Source organism: Pongo abelii, chromosome 22 (genome assembly GCF_028885655.2).
Source record: "Pongo abelii isolate AG06213 chromosome 22, NHGRI_mPonAbe1-v2.0_pri, whole genome shotgun sequence".
Classification (NCBI taxonomy): domain Eukaryota; kingdom Metazoa; phylum Chordata; class Mammalia; order Primates; family Hominidae; genus Pongo; species Pongo abelii.
This window is the reverse complement of record NC_072007.2, coordinates 51,677,183-51,698,568: the sequence shown is the minus strand read 5'-3', so window position 1 is coordinate 51,698,568 and position 21,386 is coordinate 51,677,183. Positions and strand designations below refer to the sequence as shown.

The 21,386-nt window shown below is 45.0% G+C and overlaps 1 protein-coding gene across 3 annotated transcripts in view; it reads right to left on the bottom strand.

Annotated features, from left to right (window-relative positions):
- The window catches only part of FAM3B (FAM3 metabolism regulating signaling molecule B), a 56,741-nt gene that overhangs the window by 20,051 nt on the left and 15,304 nt on the right, over positions 1 to 21,386 (bottom strand). Inside the window, exon 2 of one of the 3 annotated variants that reach the window (XM_054542560.2) lies at positions 18,078 to 18,221. The exons of the other annotated variants lie outside the window; for them this stretch is intronic. Within the exon in view, the coding sequence (XP_054398535.1) occupies positions 18,078 to 18,221 (144 nt within the window). The remainder of the gene's footprint in view (positions 1 to 18,077; positions 18,222 to 21,386) is intronic. 3 annotated transcript variants of the gene reach the window in all.

The following is a 21,386-nucleotide window of genomic DNA, read 5'->3' as shown; positions in this document are numbered from 1 at the left end:
ACTGCATCACTACTGATCCCACTCAGATCCCTGAGTAGTTGTCTATCGTCACCCACAGAACCCACAGGGCTGTGCTCACTTCAGATTTAAATCCTAAGTCTGCAGAAAGGAATTCAGAAAGCACTCTCTCACCTTAAGTTTGAGTAGAGACTTGGCTCTATTTTATGAATTACTGTACTCTTAGCACCTTAAACTAAGAAGTATAGTCAGCAAAATGGTAGATGATACATAAAATATCACAAGTAAAGAATCAAAGTATACCACTATAGAAAATCAGATAATCAGAAACAAAGACAGAAAGACAGGAAGAAACGAACAAAGGACGTACAAAACAACCAGGAAACAATGAACAAAATGGAAGTAGTAAAGCCTTATCTATCAATAATTACCTTAAATGTAAATGAAATAAATTCTCTAATCAAAAGACACAGATTAGCTCAACGGATTTAAAAACAAACACAAAAAACAGCTATATGTTGCCTATAGGAGACTCACTTCACCTTTAAAAAAATGTATAGATTGAAAGTGAAAGGATGGAAAAAATACTCCATGCAAATGGAAACCAAAAGAGAGCAGGGATAGCTATATTTACATCAGTTTAAATAGACTTTGAGTCAAACTTTAAAAAAAGACAAAGATGGTAATTATATGATAATAAAGGAGTGAATTCATCAAGAAGACATAACAATTGTGTGTGTATATATATATATGCACCAAACATCAGAGCACTTAAATGCAAAAATTAAGAGATCTGAAGGCAGATATAAACTGTAATACAATAATAGTAGCGAATGTCAATACCCCACTTTCAACAATAGACAGATCAGCCAGGCAGAAAATTTTTTAAAAATTAAATTTTGTCTTAGTCTGTTCAGGCTGTTTTAAAAAAATACCTTAGGCTAGGCAATTTGTAAATAACACAAATTTATTTCTTAAACTTCTTGTTTCTTTTGAGATGGAGTCTCATTCTGTAGCCAAGGCTAGAGTGTAGTGGTGTGATCTCAGCTCACTGCAACCTCCGCCTCTCAGGTTCAAGCAATTCTCCTGCCTCACCCTCCCAAGTAGCTGGGACTATAGGCATGTACCACCACATCTGGCTAATTTTTGTATTTTTAGTAGAGATGGGGTTTTGCCATGTTGGCCAGGCTGGTCTTGAACTCTTGACCTGAGGTGATCCACCCACCTCAGCCTCCCAAAGTGCTGGGATTACAGACGTGAGCCACAATGCCGGGCCTATCTCTTAAACTTCTAGAGGCTGGGAAATCCAAGGTCAGGGTGCTAGCAGATACAGTGTCTGACGAGGGCCCATTTCTCATAGATTGCACCTTGTTGCTGAGTCCTGACATGGTGGAAAGGGGCAAATATGCTCTCTTCAATCTCTTTTATAAGGATGCTCATACCATTCATAGAGGCTCTAATCCCATTTGTAAGTCTTCATGTCTTACTTTCCACAAGGCCCTACCTCTTAATACTGTTACATAAGTAATGAGGTTTCAACATATAAATACTGGTGGGACATCAACACTCAGTAGAGGTGACTTGAATTGCTCTTTACACCAAAAGCATCTAATAGACATATACAGAGCATTCCATCCAGCAGCAACAAAATATCCATTTTTCTCAAGCACACATGGAATGTCTTCCAGGACAGACCATGTGTTAGGTCACAAAACAAAACTTAATAAATGTAAGAAGACTGAAATTGCATCAAGTATCTTTTCCTACTACCATGGTATGAAACTAGAAATCACTAATAGAAGTATATTGGCCGTTATCCCATTGCTATAAAGAAATACCTGAGACTAGGTAATTTATAAAGAAAATAGATTTAATTGGCTCATGGTTCTGCAGGCTGTAAAGGAAGCATGGTGCTAGCACCTGCTTAGCTTCTGGGGAGGCCTCAGGAAACTTACAATCATGGTGGAAGGCAAAGGGGGAGCATGGCCAGAGCAGGAGCAATAGAGAGTGAGGGTGGGAAGGAGGTGCCACACACTTTTAAACAAGCACATCTCATGAAAATTCACTATCATGAGCACTGCATAAAGGGGATGGTGCTAAACCATTCATGAGGAATCCACTCCCATGATCCAAACACCTCCCACCACACCCCATCTCCAACAACAGGGATTAAAATTTGACATGAGATTGTTGGGGACACAAATCCAAATCACATCATTTTGTCCCTGGTCCCCCAAATATCTTGTCCTTCTCACATTGCAAAATACAATCATGCCTTCCCAATAGTCCCCCAAAGTCCAAAATCACTCCAGCATTAACTCAAAAGTCCAAAGTCCCAAGTCTCATCTGAGACAAGGCAAATCTCTTCCACCTACAAGCCTGTAAAATCAAAAATAAGTTATTTACTTCCAAGACACAATGGAGGTACAAGCAGTGGGCAAAATATTTCCATTTTAAAAGGGAAAAAATCAGCCAAAAGAAAGAGGCTACAGGCCCCACACAAGTCCAAAACCTAGCAGGGAAGTTATCAAATCTTAAAGCTCCCAAACAATCTCCTTTGACTCCATGTCTCACATCCAGCGTACACTGGTGTGAGGGGTGGACTCTCAAGGCCTTGGGCAGCTAGTTCCACCCCAGTGGCTTTGCAAGGCTCAGTCCCCAAGGCTGCTCTCACAAACTGGCATCAAGTTTCTGTGGCTTTTCCATGCTGAGGGTGCAAGCTGCCAGGATCTGCCCCTCTGGGGTCTGGAGGATGGTGGCCCTCTTCCCACAGCTCCACTAGGCAGTGCTCCAGTGGGGACTAGTGTGGAGGCTCAAACCCCACATTTCCCCTTTGCACTGTTCTAGTAGAGGTTCTGCCCCTGCAGCAGCTTCTGCTTAAGCACTCAGGATTTCCCATATATTCTCTGAAATCTAGGTGGAGGCTCCCAAGCATTAACCCTTGCATTCTGTGCATCTGCAGGCTTAATATCATGTGAACGCCCCCCAGGCTTATAGCCTGCACCCTCTGAAGCAGCAGCTTGAGCTATACCTGGAACCCTTTGAGCCATGGCTGACACTAGAGCTGCTGAGATGCAGGGAACAGTGTCTAGAAGCTGAACAGGTTAGTGGGGCCCTGGGGCTGACCCATGAAACCGTTCTATATTTTTAAGCCTCCGGGCCTGTGTGAAAAGAGGGGCTGCTGCAAAGGTTTTTGAAATGCCTTTGGGGCCTTTTTCCCACTGTCTTGGCTAATAGCACTTGGCTTCTTTTTACTTATGCAAATTTCTGCAGCCTGCTTGAATTCCTCCTGTGAAAATAGGCTTTTCTTTTCTACCACATGGCCAGGCTGCACATTTTCCAAACTTTTATGCTCTGCTTCCCCTTTAAATATAAGTTCCAACTTTAGGTCATTTCTTTGCTCACACTTACAAGCACAGGTTATTAGAAGCAGCCAGGCCATATCTTAAATGCTTTGCTGCTTAGAAATTTATTCCATCAGATACCCTAAATCATCACTCTCAAGTTCAGAGTTCCACAGATCCCTAGGTCAGGGGTACAATGCAGCCAAGCTCTTTGCTAAGGCATAATAAAAGTGACCTTTGCTCCATTTCCCAACAAGTTCCTGATTTTCATCTGAGAATTCATCAACCTGGCCTTCACCATCCATCTCATTATCAGCATTTTGGTCACAACCATTCAACTAGTCTCTAGGAAGTTCCAAACTTTCCCTCATCTTCTTGTCTTCTGAGCCCCCAAACTCTTCCAACCTCTGCCTGTTACCCAGTTCCAAAGCTGCTTCCTTATTTTCATATATCTTTATAGCAATGCTCCACTCCTATGTACCAATGTTCTGTATTAGTCCATTCCTGCACTGCCAGAAAGAAATATCTGAGACTGGGTAATTTAGAAAGAAACGGGTTTTAATTGGCTCATGGTTCCACAGGCTGTACAGGAAGTATAATGCCGGCATCTTCTCAGGTTCTGAGGAGGCCCCAGGAAACTTACAATCATGGCAGAAGCCAAAGGGGTAGCAGGCATATCACATGGCCAGAGCAGAAGCAAGAGAGAGAAGAGGGAGGTACCACACATTTTTGAACAACAAGATCTCATGAGAACTCACTCGTTATCATGAGAACAGCACCAAGAAGATGGTGCTAAACCATTCATAAGAAATCCACTCCCATGATCCAATCACATTTCACCAGGCCCCATCTCCAACACTGAGGATTAAAATTCAACATGAGATTTGGTGAGGACACAGATTCAAGCCATATCAAAAAATAATTTCAGAAAATTCAAAAATATGTAGAAATCAAACAACATTGGCTTCTGAATGGCCAGTGGATCAAAGAAGAAATTAAAAGGGAGATTAAAAACTATCTTGACACAAAAAAATAAAACCAGAAACACAACATATCAAAACTTATGAGATACAGCAAAACAGTTCTAAGAGAGGAGTTTGTGGTAATAAATGCGTACATTAAAAAAAGGTCTCACATAAACAACCTAAGGTTATACATCAAGAAAATAGAAAATGAAGAACAAACTAAGCCCAAAGTTAGCAGAAGGAAAAAAATGACAACAATCATAATAGAAGTACATGAAATGGAGACTAGAAAAACAATAGAAAAGGTCAAAAAAACAGACTTGGTTTTTTGAAAAGAGATAAAATTGACAAACCCTTAGCTAGACTGAGAAAAAAAGAAAGAGAAGACTCAAATAAAATCAGTAATGAAAGAGCAGACATCACCACTGATATCACAGAAACACTGAAGTATCATAAGAGACTATTGTGAACAATTATACACCAAAAAAAGGAACAGACCAATAAATGTAAGGAGACTAAGTCAGTAATAAAAAGTCTCTCATCAAAAAAAATCCCAGGACCAGATGGCTTCATGGCTGAATTTTACCAACCAATTAAAGAACTAATACCAATCAATTTCAAAGTCTTCCAAAAAATTGAAGAGGAGGGAACGCTTCCAAACTCACTTTATGAGGCCAGCATTACCCTGATACCAAAGCCAGACAAGGGCACTACAAGAAAATAAAAGTGTAGGTCAATATCCCGGATGAACATAGATGCCAAATTCCTCAACAAAATATTAATACTAGCAAACTGAATTCAACAAGACATTAAAAAAATCATTCACCATGTGTATTAGTCCATTCTTGCATCGCTATAAAGAAATATCTAAGATTGAGTAATTTATAAAGAGGTTTAATTGGCTCATGGTCCTGCAGGCTTTACAGAAACTTGGTACTGGCATCTGCTTAACTTCTAGGGAGGCCTCAGGAAGCTTACAATCACAATCATGGTGGAAGGTGAAGGGGAGCAGGCATGTCACATGGTGAAAGCAGGAGCAAGTGAGACAGATTGGCAGGGGGAGATGCCACACACTTTTAAATGACCAGATCTCACAAGAACTCACTATCGCAAAGGCAGCACCAAGCCATGAGGCATGCACCCTCATCATCCAAATACCTCCCTCCAGGCTCCACCTCTAGCACTGGGAATTACAATTCCAAATGAGATTTGGGCAGGGCCAAATATCCAAACTAAATTGTCATGACCATGTGGGATCTGTCCTTGCAAGGACAGATGCAAGGATGATTCAACGTACATAAATCAATAATGTGATTACCACATCAACAGAATGAAGGACAAAAACTGTATGATAATGTCATATGGTTTAGACAGAAAATAGAAGCAAGCAAAGAATTTGACAAAATTGAAATCCTTTCATGATAAAGGAATGTTCCTTAACACAATAAAGACCACATATGAAAAGCTCACAGTTAACATCATAATATCAACTCAAGTTGATGGAGAAAGGACAGTCTCTTCAATAAACGGTATTGGAAAAACTGGATATCCATATGCAGAAGAATGAAATTAGATCCTCATCTCACACCACATAAAAAGCCAACTCAAAATAAATTAACGACTTAACCATAAAACCTGAAACTATGAAATTACTAGATAAAATATAAGGGAAAAGCTCCATGATGTTGGTTTGGGCAATGATTTGGGGAATATGCCCTAAAAGCACAGGCAACACAAGCAAAAATAGGCAAAGGGAATTACGTCAAACCAAAAAGCTTCTGCACAGCAAAGGAAACAATCAACGGAGTGAAGAGACAACCTACAAAATGGGAGAAAATATTTGCAAAGTGTAAATCTGATTAGTGATTAATATCCAAAACATATAAGGAACCCAAACAACCAGTAACAAGAAAACAAATAAAAAACCTGATTGAAAAATGGGTAAAGAACATGAATAAAGATTTTTCCAAAGAAGACATACAAATAGCTAAAATATATATGAAAATATGTTCAATATTACTAATAATCAGGGCAATGCAAAGGCACGATGAGATATCAGCTCACACCTGTTAGAATGGCTATTACTAATAACAGGAAAGAGTGTTGGTGAAGATGTGGAGCAAAGAAAACCCTATATGCTATTGGTGGAATGTAGGTTAGTATAACCATTATGGAAAAATGGTACGGAGATTCCCCAAATAATTAAAAGTAGAATATATGATAAAGCAATCTCACGTCTGAGCATATATCCAAAGGATATGAAATCAGTATGTCAAAGAGAGATCTGCACTCCCAGGTTCACTGCAGCATTATTCACAATAGCCAAATACGGAATCAACCTACGTGCCCATCGATGAATGAATGAATGAATAAGGAAAATGTGGTATAACAGAGTGCACAATAGAATACTATTCAGCCTAAAAGAGAAGGAAATGCTGTCATTTGTGACAACGCAGATGAACATGGAGGACATTATGCTAACAGAAATAACACACCCACAGAAAGACAACTACCACGTGTTCTCACCCACATGTGGAATGCAAACAATTTGAACTCATAGAAGCAGAGAGTAGGATGATGAGAGCAGAATGGTACTTACCAGTGGCCAGAGGTTCAGGGGTTTGGGAAGACGTTGGTCAAAATGTACAAAGTTTCAGCTACACAGGAGGAATAAGTTCAAGAGATCTATTGCACATCATGGTGACTACAGTTAACAACAATATACAGTGGTCCTCCTGTTATCCACAAGGGGTACATTCCAAGACGCCAAGTGGATGCATGAAGCCACAAATAGTACAGAACTCTATATACACCAGTTGGTGTATCCAAAATGCTTGGGACCAGCAGTGTTTCAAATTTTTTTTGGATCTTGGAATGTTTGCATTATACTTACCAGTTGAACAACCCTAATCTGAAAATCCAAAATCCAAAACGCTCTGATGAATATTTCCTTGGAGTGTCATGTCGCTGCTCAAAAAGTTTTGGATTTTGAAGCATTTCAGGTTGTGTGTTTTCAGATTTGGGATGCTGTACCTGTATTACGTTGTTGTTTTTTTTTCCTATATAGACATACCTATGATAAAGTTTAATTTACAAATTAGGCAGACTAAGAGATTAACAATTAACAATATAGTTTAATTTATAAATCAGTTGGAGTAAGAGATTAACAACTAACTCTAATAAAGTTATGTGAATGTGGTCTCTCCCAAAATATCTTACTGTATTTACTGAAGTTCTTAGCAAATTCAGCAAATGATTGTTTTCTTTCCTTATGAAATTGAGAGCTTTCACCTTTTCACTTAAAGAAAGCATTTTCCAGCTGGGCACGGTGGCTCATGCCTGTAATCCCAGCACTTTGGGAGGCTGAGGTGGCGGATCACCTGAGGTCAGGAGTTCGAGACCAGCCTGGCCAACATGGCAAAACCCCGTCTCTGCTAAAAATACAAAAATTAGCCAGGTGTGGTGGTGAGTACCTGTAATCCCAGCTACTTGGGAGGCTGAGGCAGGAGAATTGCTTGAACCCTGGAGGTGCAACTGCACTCCAGTTTGGATGACAGAGCATGACTTCATCTCAAAAAAAAAGGAAGAAAGAAAGAAAGAAAGCACTTTCCGCTTCTCTTTGGCATATCCAAGTTGCCAGCACCTCTACTCTTGCTCTGTGGAGCCATTATTCAGTAAAATAAAGGTGACTTGAACACAGATACTGTGACAGTCGATCTGATGACCAGGCTGGCTCCTAAGTGACTAATAGGCAGGGAGTGCGTACAGCACGGAGATGCTGGACAAAGGGAGGATTCACGTTCCCCGTGGGATGAGGCAGGACAAGGCGAGAAGGTGTGAGATTACATCACACTAATCAAAATGACACACAATTTAAAACATATAAATTGCTTTTTTCTGGAGTTTTCCATTTAGTATATTTGGACTGTGAATAGCCAAGGGTAAGTGAAATCACAGAAAGCAAAACCACAGATAAGTGGGGGGAACTACTGTATTGTATACACGAAAATCACCATGAGAGTAGATTTTAAGTGTTTTCATCACATAAAAATGCTAGATATGTGAGGTGATGCATGTTAAGTGGCTTGATTCGGCCATTCCACAACGTACACGTATATCAACACATGCTGTCAATGAATTAATTAAAGATAAAAGCTATCATGACCAGGGCGAACAGCACTGGTGCTGGAAGGGCCTGCTAGAGAAAACTGGGCACACAGAGGTGCTGTGACATCAGAGCAAGATGCCAGGGCTGAGCTGGACATGGTCTGGGTTTTTTTGGTAATCACAGTCCTCCGTCCCCAGTAGGTGAAAACACAGAGCTCTCCCGGGAGTGCTCACACCAACCCTGTAGGCTGGCTCCCCTCCTTCAGACCTTCCTCCTTGCCTGTCCCGTCTCATCTCAACACTCCAGCCCACCCCAATACCACCCAGCCCCCACCAATACCACCCAGCCCCACTCCCTGTTTTATTTTATTCTTCTTAGCAGTTAACACTCAAATAGCCTACAGTTTCTTTTCCCTTTTTAAAAATTCTCAGCCGGGCACGGTGGCTCATGCCTGTAATTCCAGCACTTTGGGAGGCCAAGGCGGATGGATCTCCTGAAGTCACGAGTTTGAGACCAGCCTGGCCAATGTGGTGAAACTTTTCAAATAATTAACTTAATTTTTTTTTGGTCAATCTCCAGATACCTAAATTTAAAGCAAGTATCCAGTTGCTCATATGAAAACGTGCTACAAATGGACTATTTTTTCCAGTGCTTCTAGATTTTTGGACTCTCTGTCTTTAGTGCCTTTTTTCAATTTAATAATTATACTCATTACTTAGGTATTCGCCTGAAAACACGTTGAATATAGCATTTGAAAATGTAACTAACAGTTTAAAAGTAGGTGTGTCCTGGTTCCCAACTTCGCAGACACCCTGTGTATGGGTACTCAACTCAGAGAGAATACACGAATGGGAATACTCAGGAATCCTCCCTGGAGCCTGCGCTCCCCTTTAGTGTAGGTGACCTGTTCCCTTCACAAGCGCACAGACCTGCCCGCTTTCCCGTAGGCAATGCTGTTCTCAGCACAACAGCTCCATGGTTCCTTTAACCAGGCCCTGCTGTCAGAGACTTATGAATTGTGTCTCAGAAACACTTCCAGGTCCTCTTGTCATCATCAGGATGCTGCAGGGAGTAAACTGGATAGAGAATCCTCTCAGCTGGAGGATGAAGAGGACTCACGCCTCTATACAGACACACTGTGCATGCTGACAGGTGTGGTACGTTTACTCACAGAGGTGGATGGCATGCCACATCCATGGCCCTGAAGGTTCCTAAAAGATAAAACCACCTCTGCATCCCGGAGGGTATGGTCATTAGGACAACACTATGGCAGCAGCTTGGCACAAGAGGTAGCAAGGGAAGATAGAAAAGGTAGTTTTACTTTGTGGTCAAGCCAGCTGAACTATTACAAGTGAGCAAATGGTCTGAAGACATCACAAAGGAGGCAAAGAGAAGATCCCCGCCATGAGGGTATCAAACTAGAAATTAATCACAAGAGTAATTTCAGGAAATCTACAAATATGTAGACATTTAACAACATGTTCCCGAACAACCAATGCGTCAGAGAAGAAATTAAAAGGAAATTAAAAAATATCTTAAGACAAATGGAAATGGGAATGCAAGGTGAATAAGGCAGGGTCTCTTTGCAACTAAACTGGTATAAATATCTGGTCCTCATATTTCTCCAACCTCTGCTAACCTTTGGGATGATTCTGGCTCCTGTGCAAGTCACACGTTCTGGTCAATAAGCCTCAAAAGCAATACAGGAAGCAGAGAGAAGTTAAGCCTAAATTCAAAGTTAAACCTTTAATTAATAAGGGAGGAGAGGATAACAAAGCCAAGGAGTACTTCTTTCCAGAAATGGTGGAAAGATTTATAAAAGAATCCATGTTTTGTGATTTAGCTAAGGGCTGTGCCTGCAAACATATCGAATAACAGTTTTGACCTAAAAATACATTTTTCATTCTAAAACTAGCAGTAAATGCTTTCCAGGTAAAGTTTATTTCAGATGCATTAAATATTTCTTTTAAAAGCACCCTGGGAGGCTGAAGGGCCACAGGACACCCGGGCCTTCCTCCCACCTGACATCCTCTTTCTTTGTTTTCTGGCTTTCCGTGGCTCTGGCACCAATAGGCACTGGGAGCCTTCGCAATGATCAAAGGGCACCAGGCCTGGCCTCAATCCCATGACAGGTTCCCAAGGCAGGGGCAGCAGCTGCTAAACTTAGGTGAAGGGAAAGGAGGAGCTTGGGTGAAAAGGGCCCCAAGTGGAGAACAGTGGGCTGGGTTCTAGCCTAACTTGTTCCTGTTCCTCCTCCTGCCTCAGGGGCTGGGGCTCAGGGTGCACAGGCCTACTACACAGGCCTGCCCAGCACTCCCACCCTTGGAGCCAGGACACTCACCCAAAGGGCTGGTGCTGGAGTCTCCAGCGGGGCCATTGTGGGGGTCCTATAGGGATGCTCTCCCCAGGGACTCCCCCTACGGGATCGGCAGCAGAACGAGCAGGTCCCCATGCCAGGGCCTGGCAGCCTGTCAGCCACGAGCATGGCCTCCTCCCCAGCCACGAGCATGGCCTCCTCCCCAGCTTCCAGACTTGCAGCCCCTGGCGCTCTGCAAAGTGAGAGTCCTGTTTCGTGTGGACATGTGCAGGAGGGCTTTCCAGAAGGGAGGTGTTTGATGTGCCTCATATCCTCCAGGGAGTATGTGGCTTTAGTGACTAAGGGTGACACACAGATGGGCATTTGTGTTTCCTCACAGGGCCTGGGAGTGGGCAGGGAACCCATGTGTCATTTAAAAAAAGAGTCAGTAGCTTTCTGAGTCCCCCATCCATTTCCCAGAAGCACAAAGTGTCACCACGTGAATGAAGAAAGAAGACCATGTTCCTAACTCAGTGTGGGGTTGGAGGGTGGACACCGCTCCTGGGAAAACACAGATCTTTCCAAACCCTGCCTGGAGAACCACATCTAGGTCTTCAGTGCTTTTCCTGAAATTCCTTCCCCCAAACAATCAAAAGGTAAAGTTCATGTGGCTTACGTAGAAGCCAGTGTCCCAGCCAGGGAGAACGGTGGACCTTGTATTTAGTCTCCTGTTTCTTATGCCTCATGAAAAGCTGGTTTGTTTAAGACTGAAAGCCTCCAGCAGCAACACCATTCCCTAGGATGCAGTCAGCCTTCTGCTATCAGTTTCAGTCTGAGAAATTATTCTCTTGCTGAGGAAAATCCACCTGGTTCCTCATCATTATGGGCAGCTCCTGGTTTATAAAACAATAGCTGCTTTACCCAGCTCTGAAAGTAGCGACAGCAATGAGAACCTAGCTATAGAGCTCGCACAGCCTTGCGTCCGGACTCTCCTGGTGGCTTTCCCCAGTTGTGCTGTAACCACAGGAATGTGTAGACTGGGACTTGGAAGGGTGGAGAGGAGGTTTTATGAAATGTAGATACAAATCACAAAGAACCTTAGATTTAAAAGAAACCATAGTGACCGTTTAGTTCCAGGATGATCAAATTTGGCTCTGTATGAAGCCAAGTTATAAAACAAATTAAAATAAATACAGGTTCTTGACTTCCACCCTGGACCTAGGGAGCTTTGAATTTCCCAGAGCGGGGTCCAGGAATCTGTCTTTTAAAAATACTTCCTGATTTGGGAACTATGATCTCATTTTAACTCCTATAAATGAGGAAGATTATTCCCGAGGGTAGGAGATCCATGCAAAGTCACTAGAAATATTGAGTCGTGAAATAAGATCCTGACAATATAGACAAGGCAAACAAAGAAGGTGGCTGTTTGCATATGGCATTTTGACCATTTCAACTACCTCATTGTTCTATAGAAGATTAAAAGTCCAGTCCGCAAAAACCAAAGACCAGAAGCCATCAAAGAGTGTTTCTCTGCTAATCAATGCTAATGATTTATTAGGTGCCTCTGAGTACAGGGAAGGTAGTATGGCTGGGTGTGCATTTCGCTAACGGAAGCCACTGTCAAAAGTGGCTGAACTCCCCTCGCCCCGGGTTGCTGGCCATTCCCAGCAGTGTGTCACCTTTATTAAGCCTTAAGCCTTTGCCAACACATGAGAGTGGCATTGCTCCTATATGCCTTTAGCCAGGGGCCCTGCAGTGAATCCTACACAATGTGTTTCCGGGGTAATCCTGGGTTTTACTAAGGAGAGTGATATTTCAGAGGACATGGCACCATCGGAGGTAGATGTCATCCCAGGGCTGGAAAGAGCCTTAGGTATAGGTGGCATCTGCTGTGCACCCTCACTGACAGATAAGGAACAACTCCAAGATGTTAACAGAGAGTTAGTGGCAAGATTAGCATTACATGTTAGTTTTCCTGACTTGAACTTCAGTGCTACCTCAACTATAGCCATTTAAGAGTTGTCAGTTCATTTCGTCTTGGTTGAGAGTCTAGGGAGGTGACTGAACACAACTGATGTGTTTGGTTTAGTTCTGTTTTACAAGGCTTTCTGAGAAAATGATGACCCTCCCTAAGGTCTGAGTATATGCAAGACAAAGTCAGCAGAGTGCTGTTTCTAGGGGCTCTCCCCTGAAGCTCACCTGTACAGCCTGGGGCTGTGTGCTGTGTGTGGGGTATACATGGCTCTAAACTAGATTCACTCCTTTACTCATTCACAAATATTTATTAAACACCGGAAACTGGCCTAGATTCTACAGGTACAGCATGAATAGAATAGCTCACACACAAATAGAAGAGGCAGAAAGTAAAGTCAAAGAAGATCTTTTTTTTTCTTTTTTTTTTTTTTTTCTTTGAGATAGTCTTGCTCTGTCACCCAGGGCTGGAGTACAGTGGTGCCATCTCAGCTCACTGCAACCTCCACCTCCTGGGTTCAAGTGATTCTCCTGCCTCAGCCTCCCAAGTAGCTGGGACTACAGATGCCCACCACCAGGCCTGGTTAATTTTTGTATTTTTAGTAGAGACAGGGTTACACCATGTTGGCCAGGCTGGTCTTGAACAACTGACCTCAAGTGATCCACCCGCCTTGGCCTCCCAAAGTGCTGGGATTACAGGCGTGAGCCACCACACCTGGCCAGTCAAAGAAGATCTTTTCAGATGATGATATGTGCTGATATGTGATATGTACAAAGTAGGCATTAATCGTTCAATATAGGTAAGAAACTCCCTGCAAATAAAGTAGGAAAAGAGAGCAGCCCAATAGAAAAGCTGGCAAGGTGGGCATTTGCGATTTGCAGAACGGGGCCACGGGGACAAAGGCTTCATAAAGGTGCTGCGCAGTCACAGTGTGCCCGGAGCAGCCCTTGGCCCTGGCTGCCGTGGGAAGAGCTCAGCATCCTGTTGCACGGGCCCTCCGGCATCGGCACTCTGCATCGGTGTGCACCCACTGGGATTCTGGAGAGCTTGGGTTTTTCTCCTAAGCTGTTCTTCATTCCTCCCTCCTGTCTGTCAGAAAGAAATAGCAGCCTCAGGCTCAACTTGGTGTTCATAAACTCATTAGTAACCTGAGAGCTGCCTGTTGGTGCAGTGGGGTGCCCGGAGCACCTCTCAGGATGGGCCAACTCAGGAAGCTGGGTCCTGAAGTCTGCAGGCGAATGTGGGGAGGAGTGAGCCCCATGCACCACGTGTGGAGGAAGGCCTCTGGCTTGGCTCAGTCAAATTAAGGGCATCATGGGCATAATGTCTCCAGCTTCCCTATGGCCAAATAGTTCCACTCCTGGGTAGATATATCCCAAAGGAAATTTCATCCAAGTCTATCAGGAGACCCTGCAGGCATGTTCCCTGCAGCAGAACGGCGAGTAGGTGAGGAGCTGGAGGTCAGCCGGGGCCTGACCCCAAGTGCACAGAGAAGGAAATGGGCAGGCCCCGCCTAGGTGGGATGGCGTGGTGCATGGCCCTGGAGGAGAGACCTCCATGGCAAGATGGGCCCTCGAGGCTTGGTCCTGAAGGACAAAGAAGAACTAGGATGGGATCAACAACATCACAGTGAAGGACACGCCCGCCAAACACAGTGGCCCCAATCTGCAGTCAGATATTCAAACAGGAAAGCACCCCTAAACACCTCAGGGGTGTGGGCAATTGGAGCTGGAAGTGGGAGTAAAAGGGAATCAGAGTACAAAACCAAGGAGGCCCTGCAGGGTGCAATAAAAACTTTAACTCAATCCTTAGTCCAGAGTTTAAGAGGAAAATTCGGGGCTGGGGTGGGGGCGGGGGGAGGGCGGGCAAAGACAGAGAGGTGGGGAGGAAGGGAGGCAGGCGATCCAGGTAGCTGGGCCCCACAAGATGAGAAGGAGCCAGGTAAGAGCAAGGGCTCCATGCCTTGCTGGGTGAGCACAGTCTTTCACACCGCAGATGAACCCAGCGTGAGCCTCAATCTTCCCAGTAATAAGAGGACTAGAGAAACACCGACAGAGGCCCTAGCAGGAGCAGCTGGTGCTCAAACAGATTTCCAGCAACCGCAGGGATTGCACGAGGAGAAGAGGCCGTTTCTAGAAAGGAAATCCAATTCAGCGAGACCCACTGATGAGCTCAGATTCAGCCTACGTAGAAATGACGGGGAGGCAACCTCCATAGCATGAACACAAGGAGAGTGCAGACCTGCAAGGGTAAGGAGGATGGGGTCCAAGACTAGAACCAAAGGCCCTCTGCAGCTGCTTAGGAAAGGATAGGTAAGCAGGTGGACACAGCAGAACACATATGGATAAAGGAAAGCCTGAAAGCCGCATACTATAATTGAAAGATTGATTTTGAGAAAAAAGAATCAAATGTGATATTGAGAAGCACCTCAGTGGTCGCTTTCCTTGGAATTCTGGGCAAAAGATGAGGGGTGGGGAAGGGGTGACTTCGAGCTCCCAAGTTTCCTGGGCAGCTGGATCTGCTCTTTAAAATCCTAATTACTACAAATTCTAGCCCCCAATCTGTGCCCTGCAGCTTACTGTCTTTTGCAGCAACTTGGATGGAACTGGAGGCCATTACTCTACGTGGAGTAATTCAGGAGTGGGAGACCGGATATTGCATGTTCTTACTTACACGTGGGAGCCAAGCCATGGTTATGCAAAGGCATAAGAATGATATCATGGCGACTAGAGACTCAGAAGTGGGGGCAGGAGGCGGGTGAGGGAAACAAACTACATATTGGGTACGATGTATACTACTCAGTCATGGGTAGACTAAAATCCTAGCCTTCACCTATACAATTCACCCAGGTAACAAAAAAAACCCACTGGTACCCCTAAAGCTAATGAAATAAAAATGAATGAATGATGTGTAAAAAAATTACTAAAAGAGAAAGTAATCCCTTTGAGGGCATCTCCCATGCCATTGACACACATATCCTTCATCCATAGCCTAGACGCAATAAGGAAGTGTCATTACAGACAAGTTCAAGGCAAAAATCTTTTGAAAAATAAAAACACCCAGTCATAGTCAGTTCCTATGAAGTTATCTTTTTCTCCTTTTTTTTTTGGCCATAAAAGGTAATTCATCTGAAAAGAAATGGTTTTTACTGAAGTATTTTACCATTACCCAGTTTTTTATATTTGTGCAAATTGAATTTTTATACTTTATTTTTGTATTAAAAATATACCAGCATATCTATTTCCAGTGAAATTTTGAAAAGGGCACAGTTTACTCTCTGAGTGTTCCATGGTTTTTCAACATATTTTCAAATAAATCCTTCGAAATTTCACCCCTTCCCAATTGGAGTTGTATTCCAAATGCATATACATGTTTTTTGTTCTGTTTTGTTTTTGTTTTTTTTTTTGAGAAGGAGTCTGCCACTCAGGCTGGAATGCAGTAGCACAATCTTGGCTGACTGCAACCTCCACCTACTGGGTTCAAGCGATTCTCCTGCCTCAGCCTCCCAAGTAGCTGGGATTACAGGCACCTGCAACCATGCCCAGCTAATTTTTGTATTTTTAGTAGAGACAGGGTTTCACCACATTGGCCAAGCTGGTCTGGAACTCTTGACCTCAGGTGATCTGCCCGCCTCGGCCTCCCAAAGTGCTGGGATTACAGGTGTGAGCCACTGCGCCAGGCCCCAAATGCATATTTTTGTTCAACATACGCTGCACATTAAGTTTCTTTGTTCAGTTTCCTAACATTATGATTTGGCTTTTAAGTTCTTCTCTAGTAGACTCTGAGGTTCTTAGAAGTAAGGGATGAACTTTAAAACATGTGCACTGAGACCATGGCCCAGAGAGGGATGCTGTTACTAAATATACCTGCTGAATTAATAAATAAATGGACTTTGACAGTAGGCATTTCCTTCGGCGATAATTCGGTCTTTCCCAGAATGTGTATTGTAAAATAAGATTGAAACCAGAAAGTAAAGAACATAGTGATCAGTGCGACTTATAGATAATCTATGTATAAAGCACAAGGACCTCGTTTTCCTTGTTTCTTCCCTGTTCCCGTGAGTTTACTGGCCACTGGATGAATGCCTTTTGTCCTGGCCATACTCTTGCCCTTGTGTAACCACAGCCTGCCCAGCTGTGGCTGATCATGGCCTTGCAGGAATGAGGGCCTGGGGTATCAGAGCTTCTACTGTTTCAAGAGATGCTCCAACATGGAGTTTTATGGGAGATCTCTTGATTTTAAAATATTTGTCCATATTTTATGTGTTTTGCTTTTAGACGAATCTTGTCTCTGACAGGTCTGTCTCTGGGCCCCCAATTTGCAACTCATGTGCTATGGACTGAATGTGTCCCCCCAGAATTCATATGTTGGAACCTAATCCCCAGTGTGCTGGTATTAGAGGTGGGGCCTTTGGCAGGTGAAGCCTTCAGGAATGGGAGTAGTGCCCTTATGAAAGGAGCTTCAGAGACCTCGTTTGCCGGAAGGGGCCATCTATGAAGCAGAATGCAGGTCCCTACCAGACACAAAATCTGCGGGTACCTTGATCTTGAACTTCCCAGCCTCCAACACCGTCAGAAATAAATGCGTTGTTTATAAGGCCCCCAGTCTATGGTATTCTCTTACAGTAATCTGGGTGGACTAAGTCACGATGCTCCCAAACTGGCACACAGCCCTCAGAACCGAGCATGGCCCACTCCCTTGCTTCACTGAGATGCTTCTCAATTGTCACCTCCTTCTCAGAGGCTTTCCCCACCCATCCTCTCTCGAATCTCATTTGTTCATGTGTTAAGCTGTCACTTCTCCTCACCAGGGTATCAGTGCCAAAGGGGCAGGGACCTCGTGTGCTTGTCCTCTGTCTCTCCTTAGCTCCTGGACATGCCCAGCACACAGTAGGCTCTCAGAAAACCCACCTTGATTGTGGGGAAGGACAGAAAGCAGCCGCCCTACAGAGAGCTGGGCCTTTCCTAAGCTGATGGTTGAGGGCGTCTGTTCACCGACATACAATGTCTGACCTTTCTTTCACATCTACTCAATTACTCGCTTTTGCTTCCCAAGACTTTACAGAAGATTTTCCAACAGCTGTTCAGTCCGATAGAAACCTTAAAATGATTCTGGAGCTCAGAACCTGGACCCTCCTGTGCTTCCCAGGGGAGGAAGCCAAGATCTGGGCGGAAAGAGCACAGTTCAAGGTCAGGCTGCAGGTTTGTGCTGGTAACCAGAAGCCACACTGTTCTAGTCTCACATGGGGTCAGCAGCAGCACGCGCCTTGGAATGGCGTGGGACCTAAATGAGTAACTGCAAAATGCTTCTCTCCTCCTCCTTCCTGATATAAAGCCGTCAGGGCCCCCCAGCCTCCAGCTGGGACAGAAACCACCACTCCTCCCTCTGCACACAAGCCATGAAGGCAGCCGTCTGCCCCAAGCACGGCACTCACCTTTGAGGACAGGACTCTCCCCGATGCTGCGGATGCTATAGGCAGCACTGGACAGGGGTGCATCTGGAATGAGCTCTGCGAGCAGGTACCCCAAATACCAGGCACACAAGGAGGCGAGGACCACGAACACCACCTTGAGCAGGCCTGCAGAGAGGACACCAAGCAGCTGCTGTGAACGACTTGGTGGCAGCCATGGCCCTTGGCTCTCCCCGTCCCCCTGTGGCTTTTCATCCCGGCCCAGTGTCAGGGGACTGCGCCATAGGCACAGTGCTCCTGGGAGGAGGCTCCCAGGGTGGGAGGCGGTGTCAGGACCTTTGAAGTAGACAGTATCAGAGAATACAAACAAGACAGGAATGCTTTCAAGGGCAAGTTGTATTTGCTGTTGGTTTAGGTCTTAAGTGCGTCCTTGAACGTTTATGTCAAAACAGCTAATCAAGCACCTTGTGAACCAGCATGCCCAACGTGAACCTGAAAAAACAAAAGCGGCTCATTCCCTTTGTGAGACACAACTGGATTTGAGCACGCTCCTGCAATTACACTGAAACCTTCAGGGGTAAAGCTCTGTCTGTTTTGTTTATTTCCATATCACCAGCACTGGGAATAGTAGCTGACGCCCAGCAAGCATGCAACGGATTCCTGCTGGATCAAGGCCTGGCCACGTAATACTGGGAAAAAGTCCCCAAACCTGTTCTATCATCACGGATGTGCCTGCTGGGCCAGTCAAGGTTCCCAATGACAGAAAGTCCCTGGAGATATCTTTCTGCTTGATTGGCAACAATATCTTACTTCTCCTGTTTGACATGAGCGGCACGATTTCCAAGGAAAAGGCATTGATCTCCTCCCGGCTCACCAGAGGCCTGGGGGGCGGCTCTCTGTCTTTTCATAGGCAACCCATGGCCAGGGCTTTTAGAGTTTGCTCCCTAAATATAGCATAGATCAGAACTCATTCAGCAGTTTGCTTACTCAGATTGCTGCCATGCAGGGATAACCACAGGCCCTGAGTAGGATGGGTACTGGCGTATGTGCCCAGTGCATTTAAATATGTGCTAATAGGGACAGTCCTAAGAAGTAAGAGAAGGAAGGAAGGAGGGAGAGAGACAGGGAAGAAAGAAGGAAGGAAGTGAAGCGGAAATGAGGAAAGGAGGAAAAAGGAAAGGAAGAGAAGGGAATGTCAAGTCTGAAGGGCCTGACAATGGGCCCCACCCGGGGTGCAGTTCTGGACCTCAGCTTCACTTCCAGCACCCAGAGATCATCCTCCTTTCTCAGGAGGGCAGCTGTCCCCGGCCCATGCACTGGCTATGTTGCGCCAAGGCAGCTCGGAGGCCCAGCGCTTCAGCAGAGGGAGCCATGGGGATGGAACGAGATGTTTCTGGTTAGCCTTGCGGTTTTGTTTTGTTTTGCTTTTTCGAGTGCATATTTCAACACCATTTTTAAATTTCGAATTTCCAAACTGTTAAGATTGTTAGACTAGTAAGCACAGGTGGTTTCCTCTGGGGAGAGGCCCAAGGCAGTGTGATCAGTGCAGTTTTTAGGACTGGAAGGTCATCACAAAGCAGATAAACCAGACACAGAAAACAAAATGAGACAGGTGCAGGCTCGCAGGCCCCTCTCCCGCAGCTGCGCCAACGGTTGTGCTCAGCCACCTGCGGGCGCTGCACTCCCGGGCTCACTCCTCTGCAGGAGTGGTCTCTGCTTAGAGGGTGCTCTCCCCTATGCAGCCCAGGCACAGCGCCCACACAGACACCACAGATGCTTCCCTCCAGGGCCACCCAGCATGCCTGTGACACCGTGTGGGTCGCTGATTTTCCAGAAAATTCTGTTGGATGAACACAGAGTGCAGAGTGGGCTAAGACAGCAGCAGAACACGTTCAAAGGCAAAGGTCGTCCTCTGTATCCTGCGCATGTGGGTCGCAGCTGGACTATTTCATCCAAGTGTTGTATTTGGAGAAGGAAACTGGCTAACCAGACAATGTTCAGAGGCTCTTCTAGACAACACGCCACACCTGACATCCTGAGCAACAAGCTGCTGTTTAGCTTGGAGAAGGCTGAAAAGAAACATTATCTACCTTTTGAATGTGTAACAAGCAGCTACATGAAGGAAGAGGTAACTGTGGCCCAAGCTGAACAAAAACAAATACGTGGACATGACAGAGAAGAAAATGGAGAATAAATAAGCCAAGTGTCCTCACAAGAAGAAGGGTAGCCCATGGTGGGTCCTGGTGCGGCAGGGAGCTCTCTTCCGGGACACTTTTCAGGACTCCTAGGAAGACTAGAGAGTATCTGTGCTTTGGGTGAGGGGTGCATCCAATGACCTCTAGGCTGGGGACAATCTGGAGTCCAGCATGCAGCTGGCTGGGAGAAGCCATGGTCGAGAGTCCGAACCACCTCTAGGGTGGGAGGCAGATCCAGCTGCCGGCACTGGGATCAGGACATCATCAGAAGATGGGTGATGAGCTGAACCAGCAGCCTGTGCTCAGGTCTAGCACAAAGTCACAGAAGTATCCCAGCCACTAGAGGGAGGGCAGGACATAGTAGCCAGGAGGTGACAGACAAAATCCAGGCAGGCAGCATCATTTCCTCAGGCTGCTGTAACAAATTAACAAACTGGGTGGCTTCAACAATAGAAATTTGGGCTGGGCTCAATGGCTCACACCTGTAATCTCAGTACTTTGCGAGGCCAAGGTGGAGGGATGGCTTGATCTCAGGAGTTTGAGACCAGCCTGGGCAACATAATGAGACCTCATGTCTACAAAAAAATTTAAAAAGAATAGTCAGGTGTGGTGGCACAGATCTGTAGTCCCAATTACACAGGAGGCTGAGGCAGGAGGATTGCGTGAGCCCAGAACTTTGAGGTTGCAGTGAGCTACGATTGGAATATTGCACTGCAGCCTGGGTGACAGCAAGACATCATCTCTTAAAAAAAAAAAATTGAAATTGAAATTTATTTTCTCAAGATTCTGGAGGCTGGAAGTCCAAGATCAAGGTTCCTCTGAGCCTCTCTCCTTGGCTTGCGGATGGCATCTTCTCCCTGTGTCCTCACAGGACCTCTGTGTGTGTCCTCATCTCCTCTTCTTATAAGGACACCAGTCAGATTGGGTCAGGGCTCACCCTGATGACCTCACTATACCTGAAATAGCTCTTTAACGACCCTATCTCCAGATCCAGTCACATTCTGAGGTACTGGGCAGGGGTTAGGACTACAACATGTAAATGGGGTTGGGGGGTTGGGGGGGAAGGCACAATTCAGCCCCAACACAGCACCAGGCAAGCTGTGGCACAGCCTCTCTGTGGGTTGGACACCAGCAATCA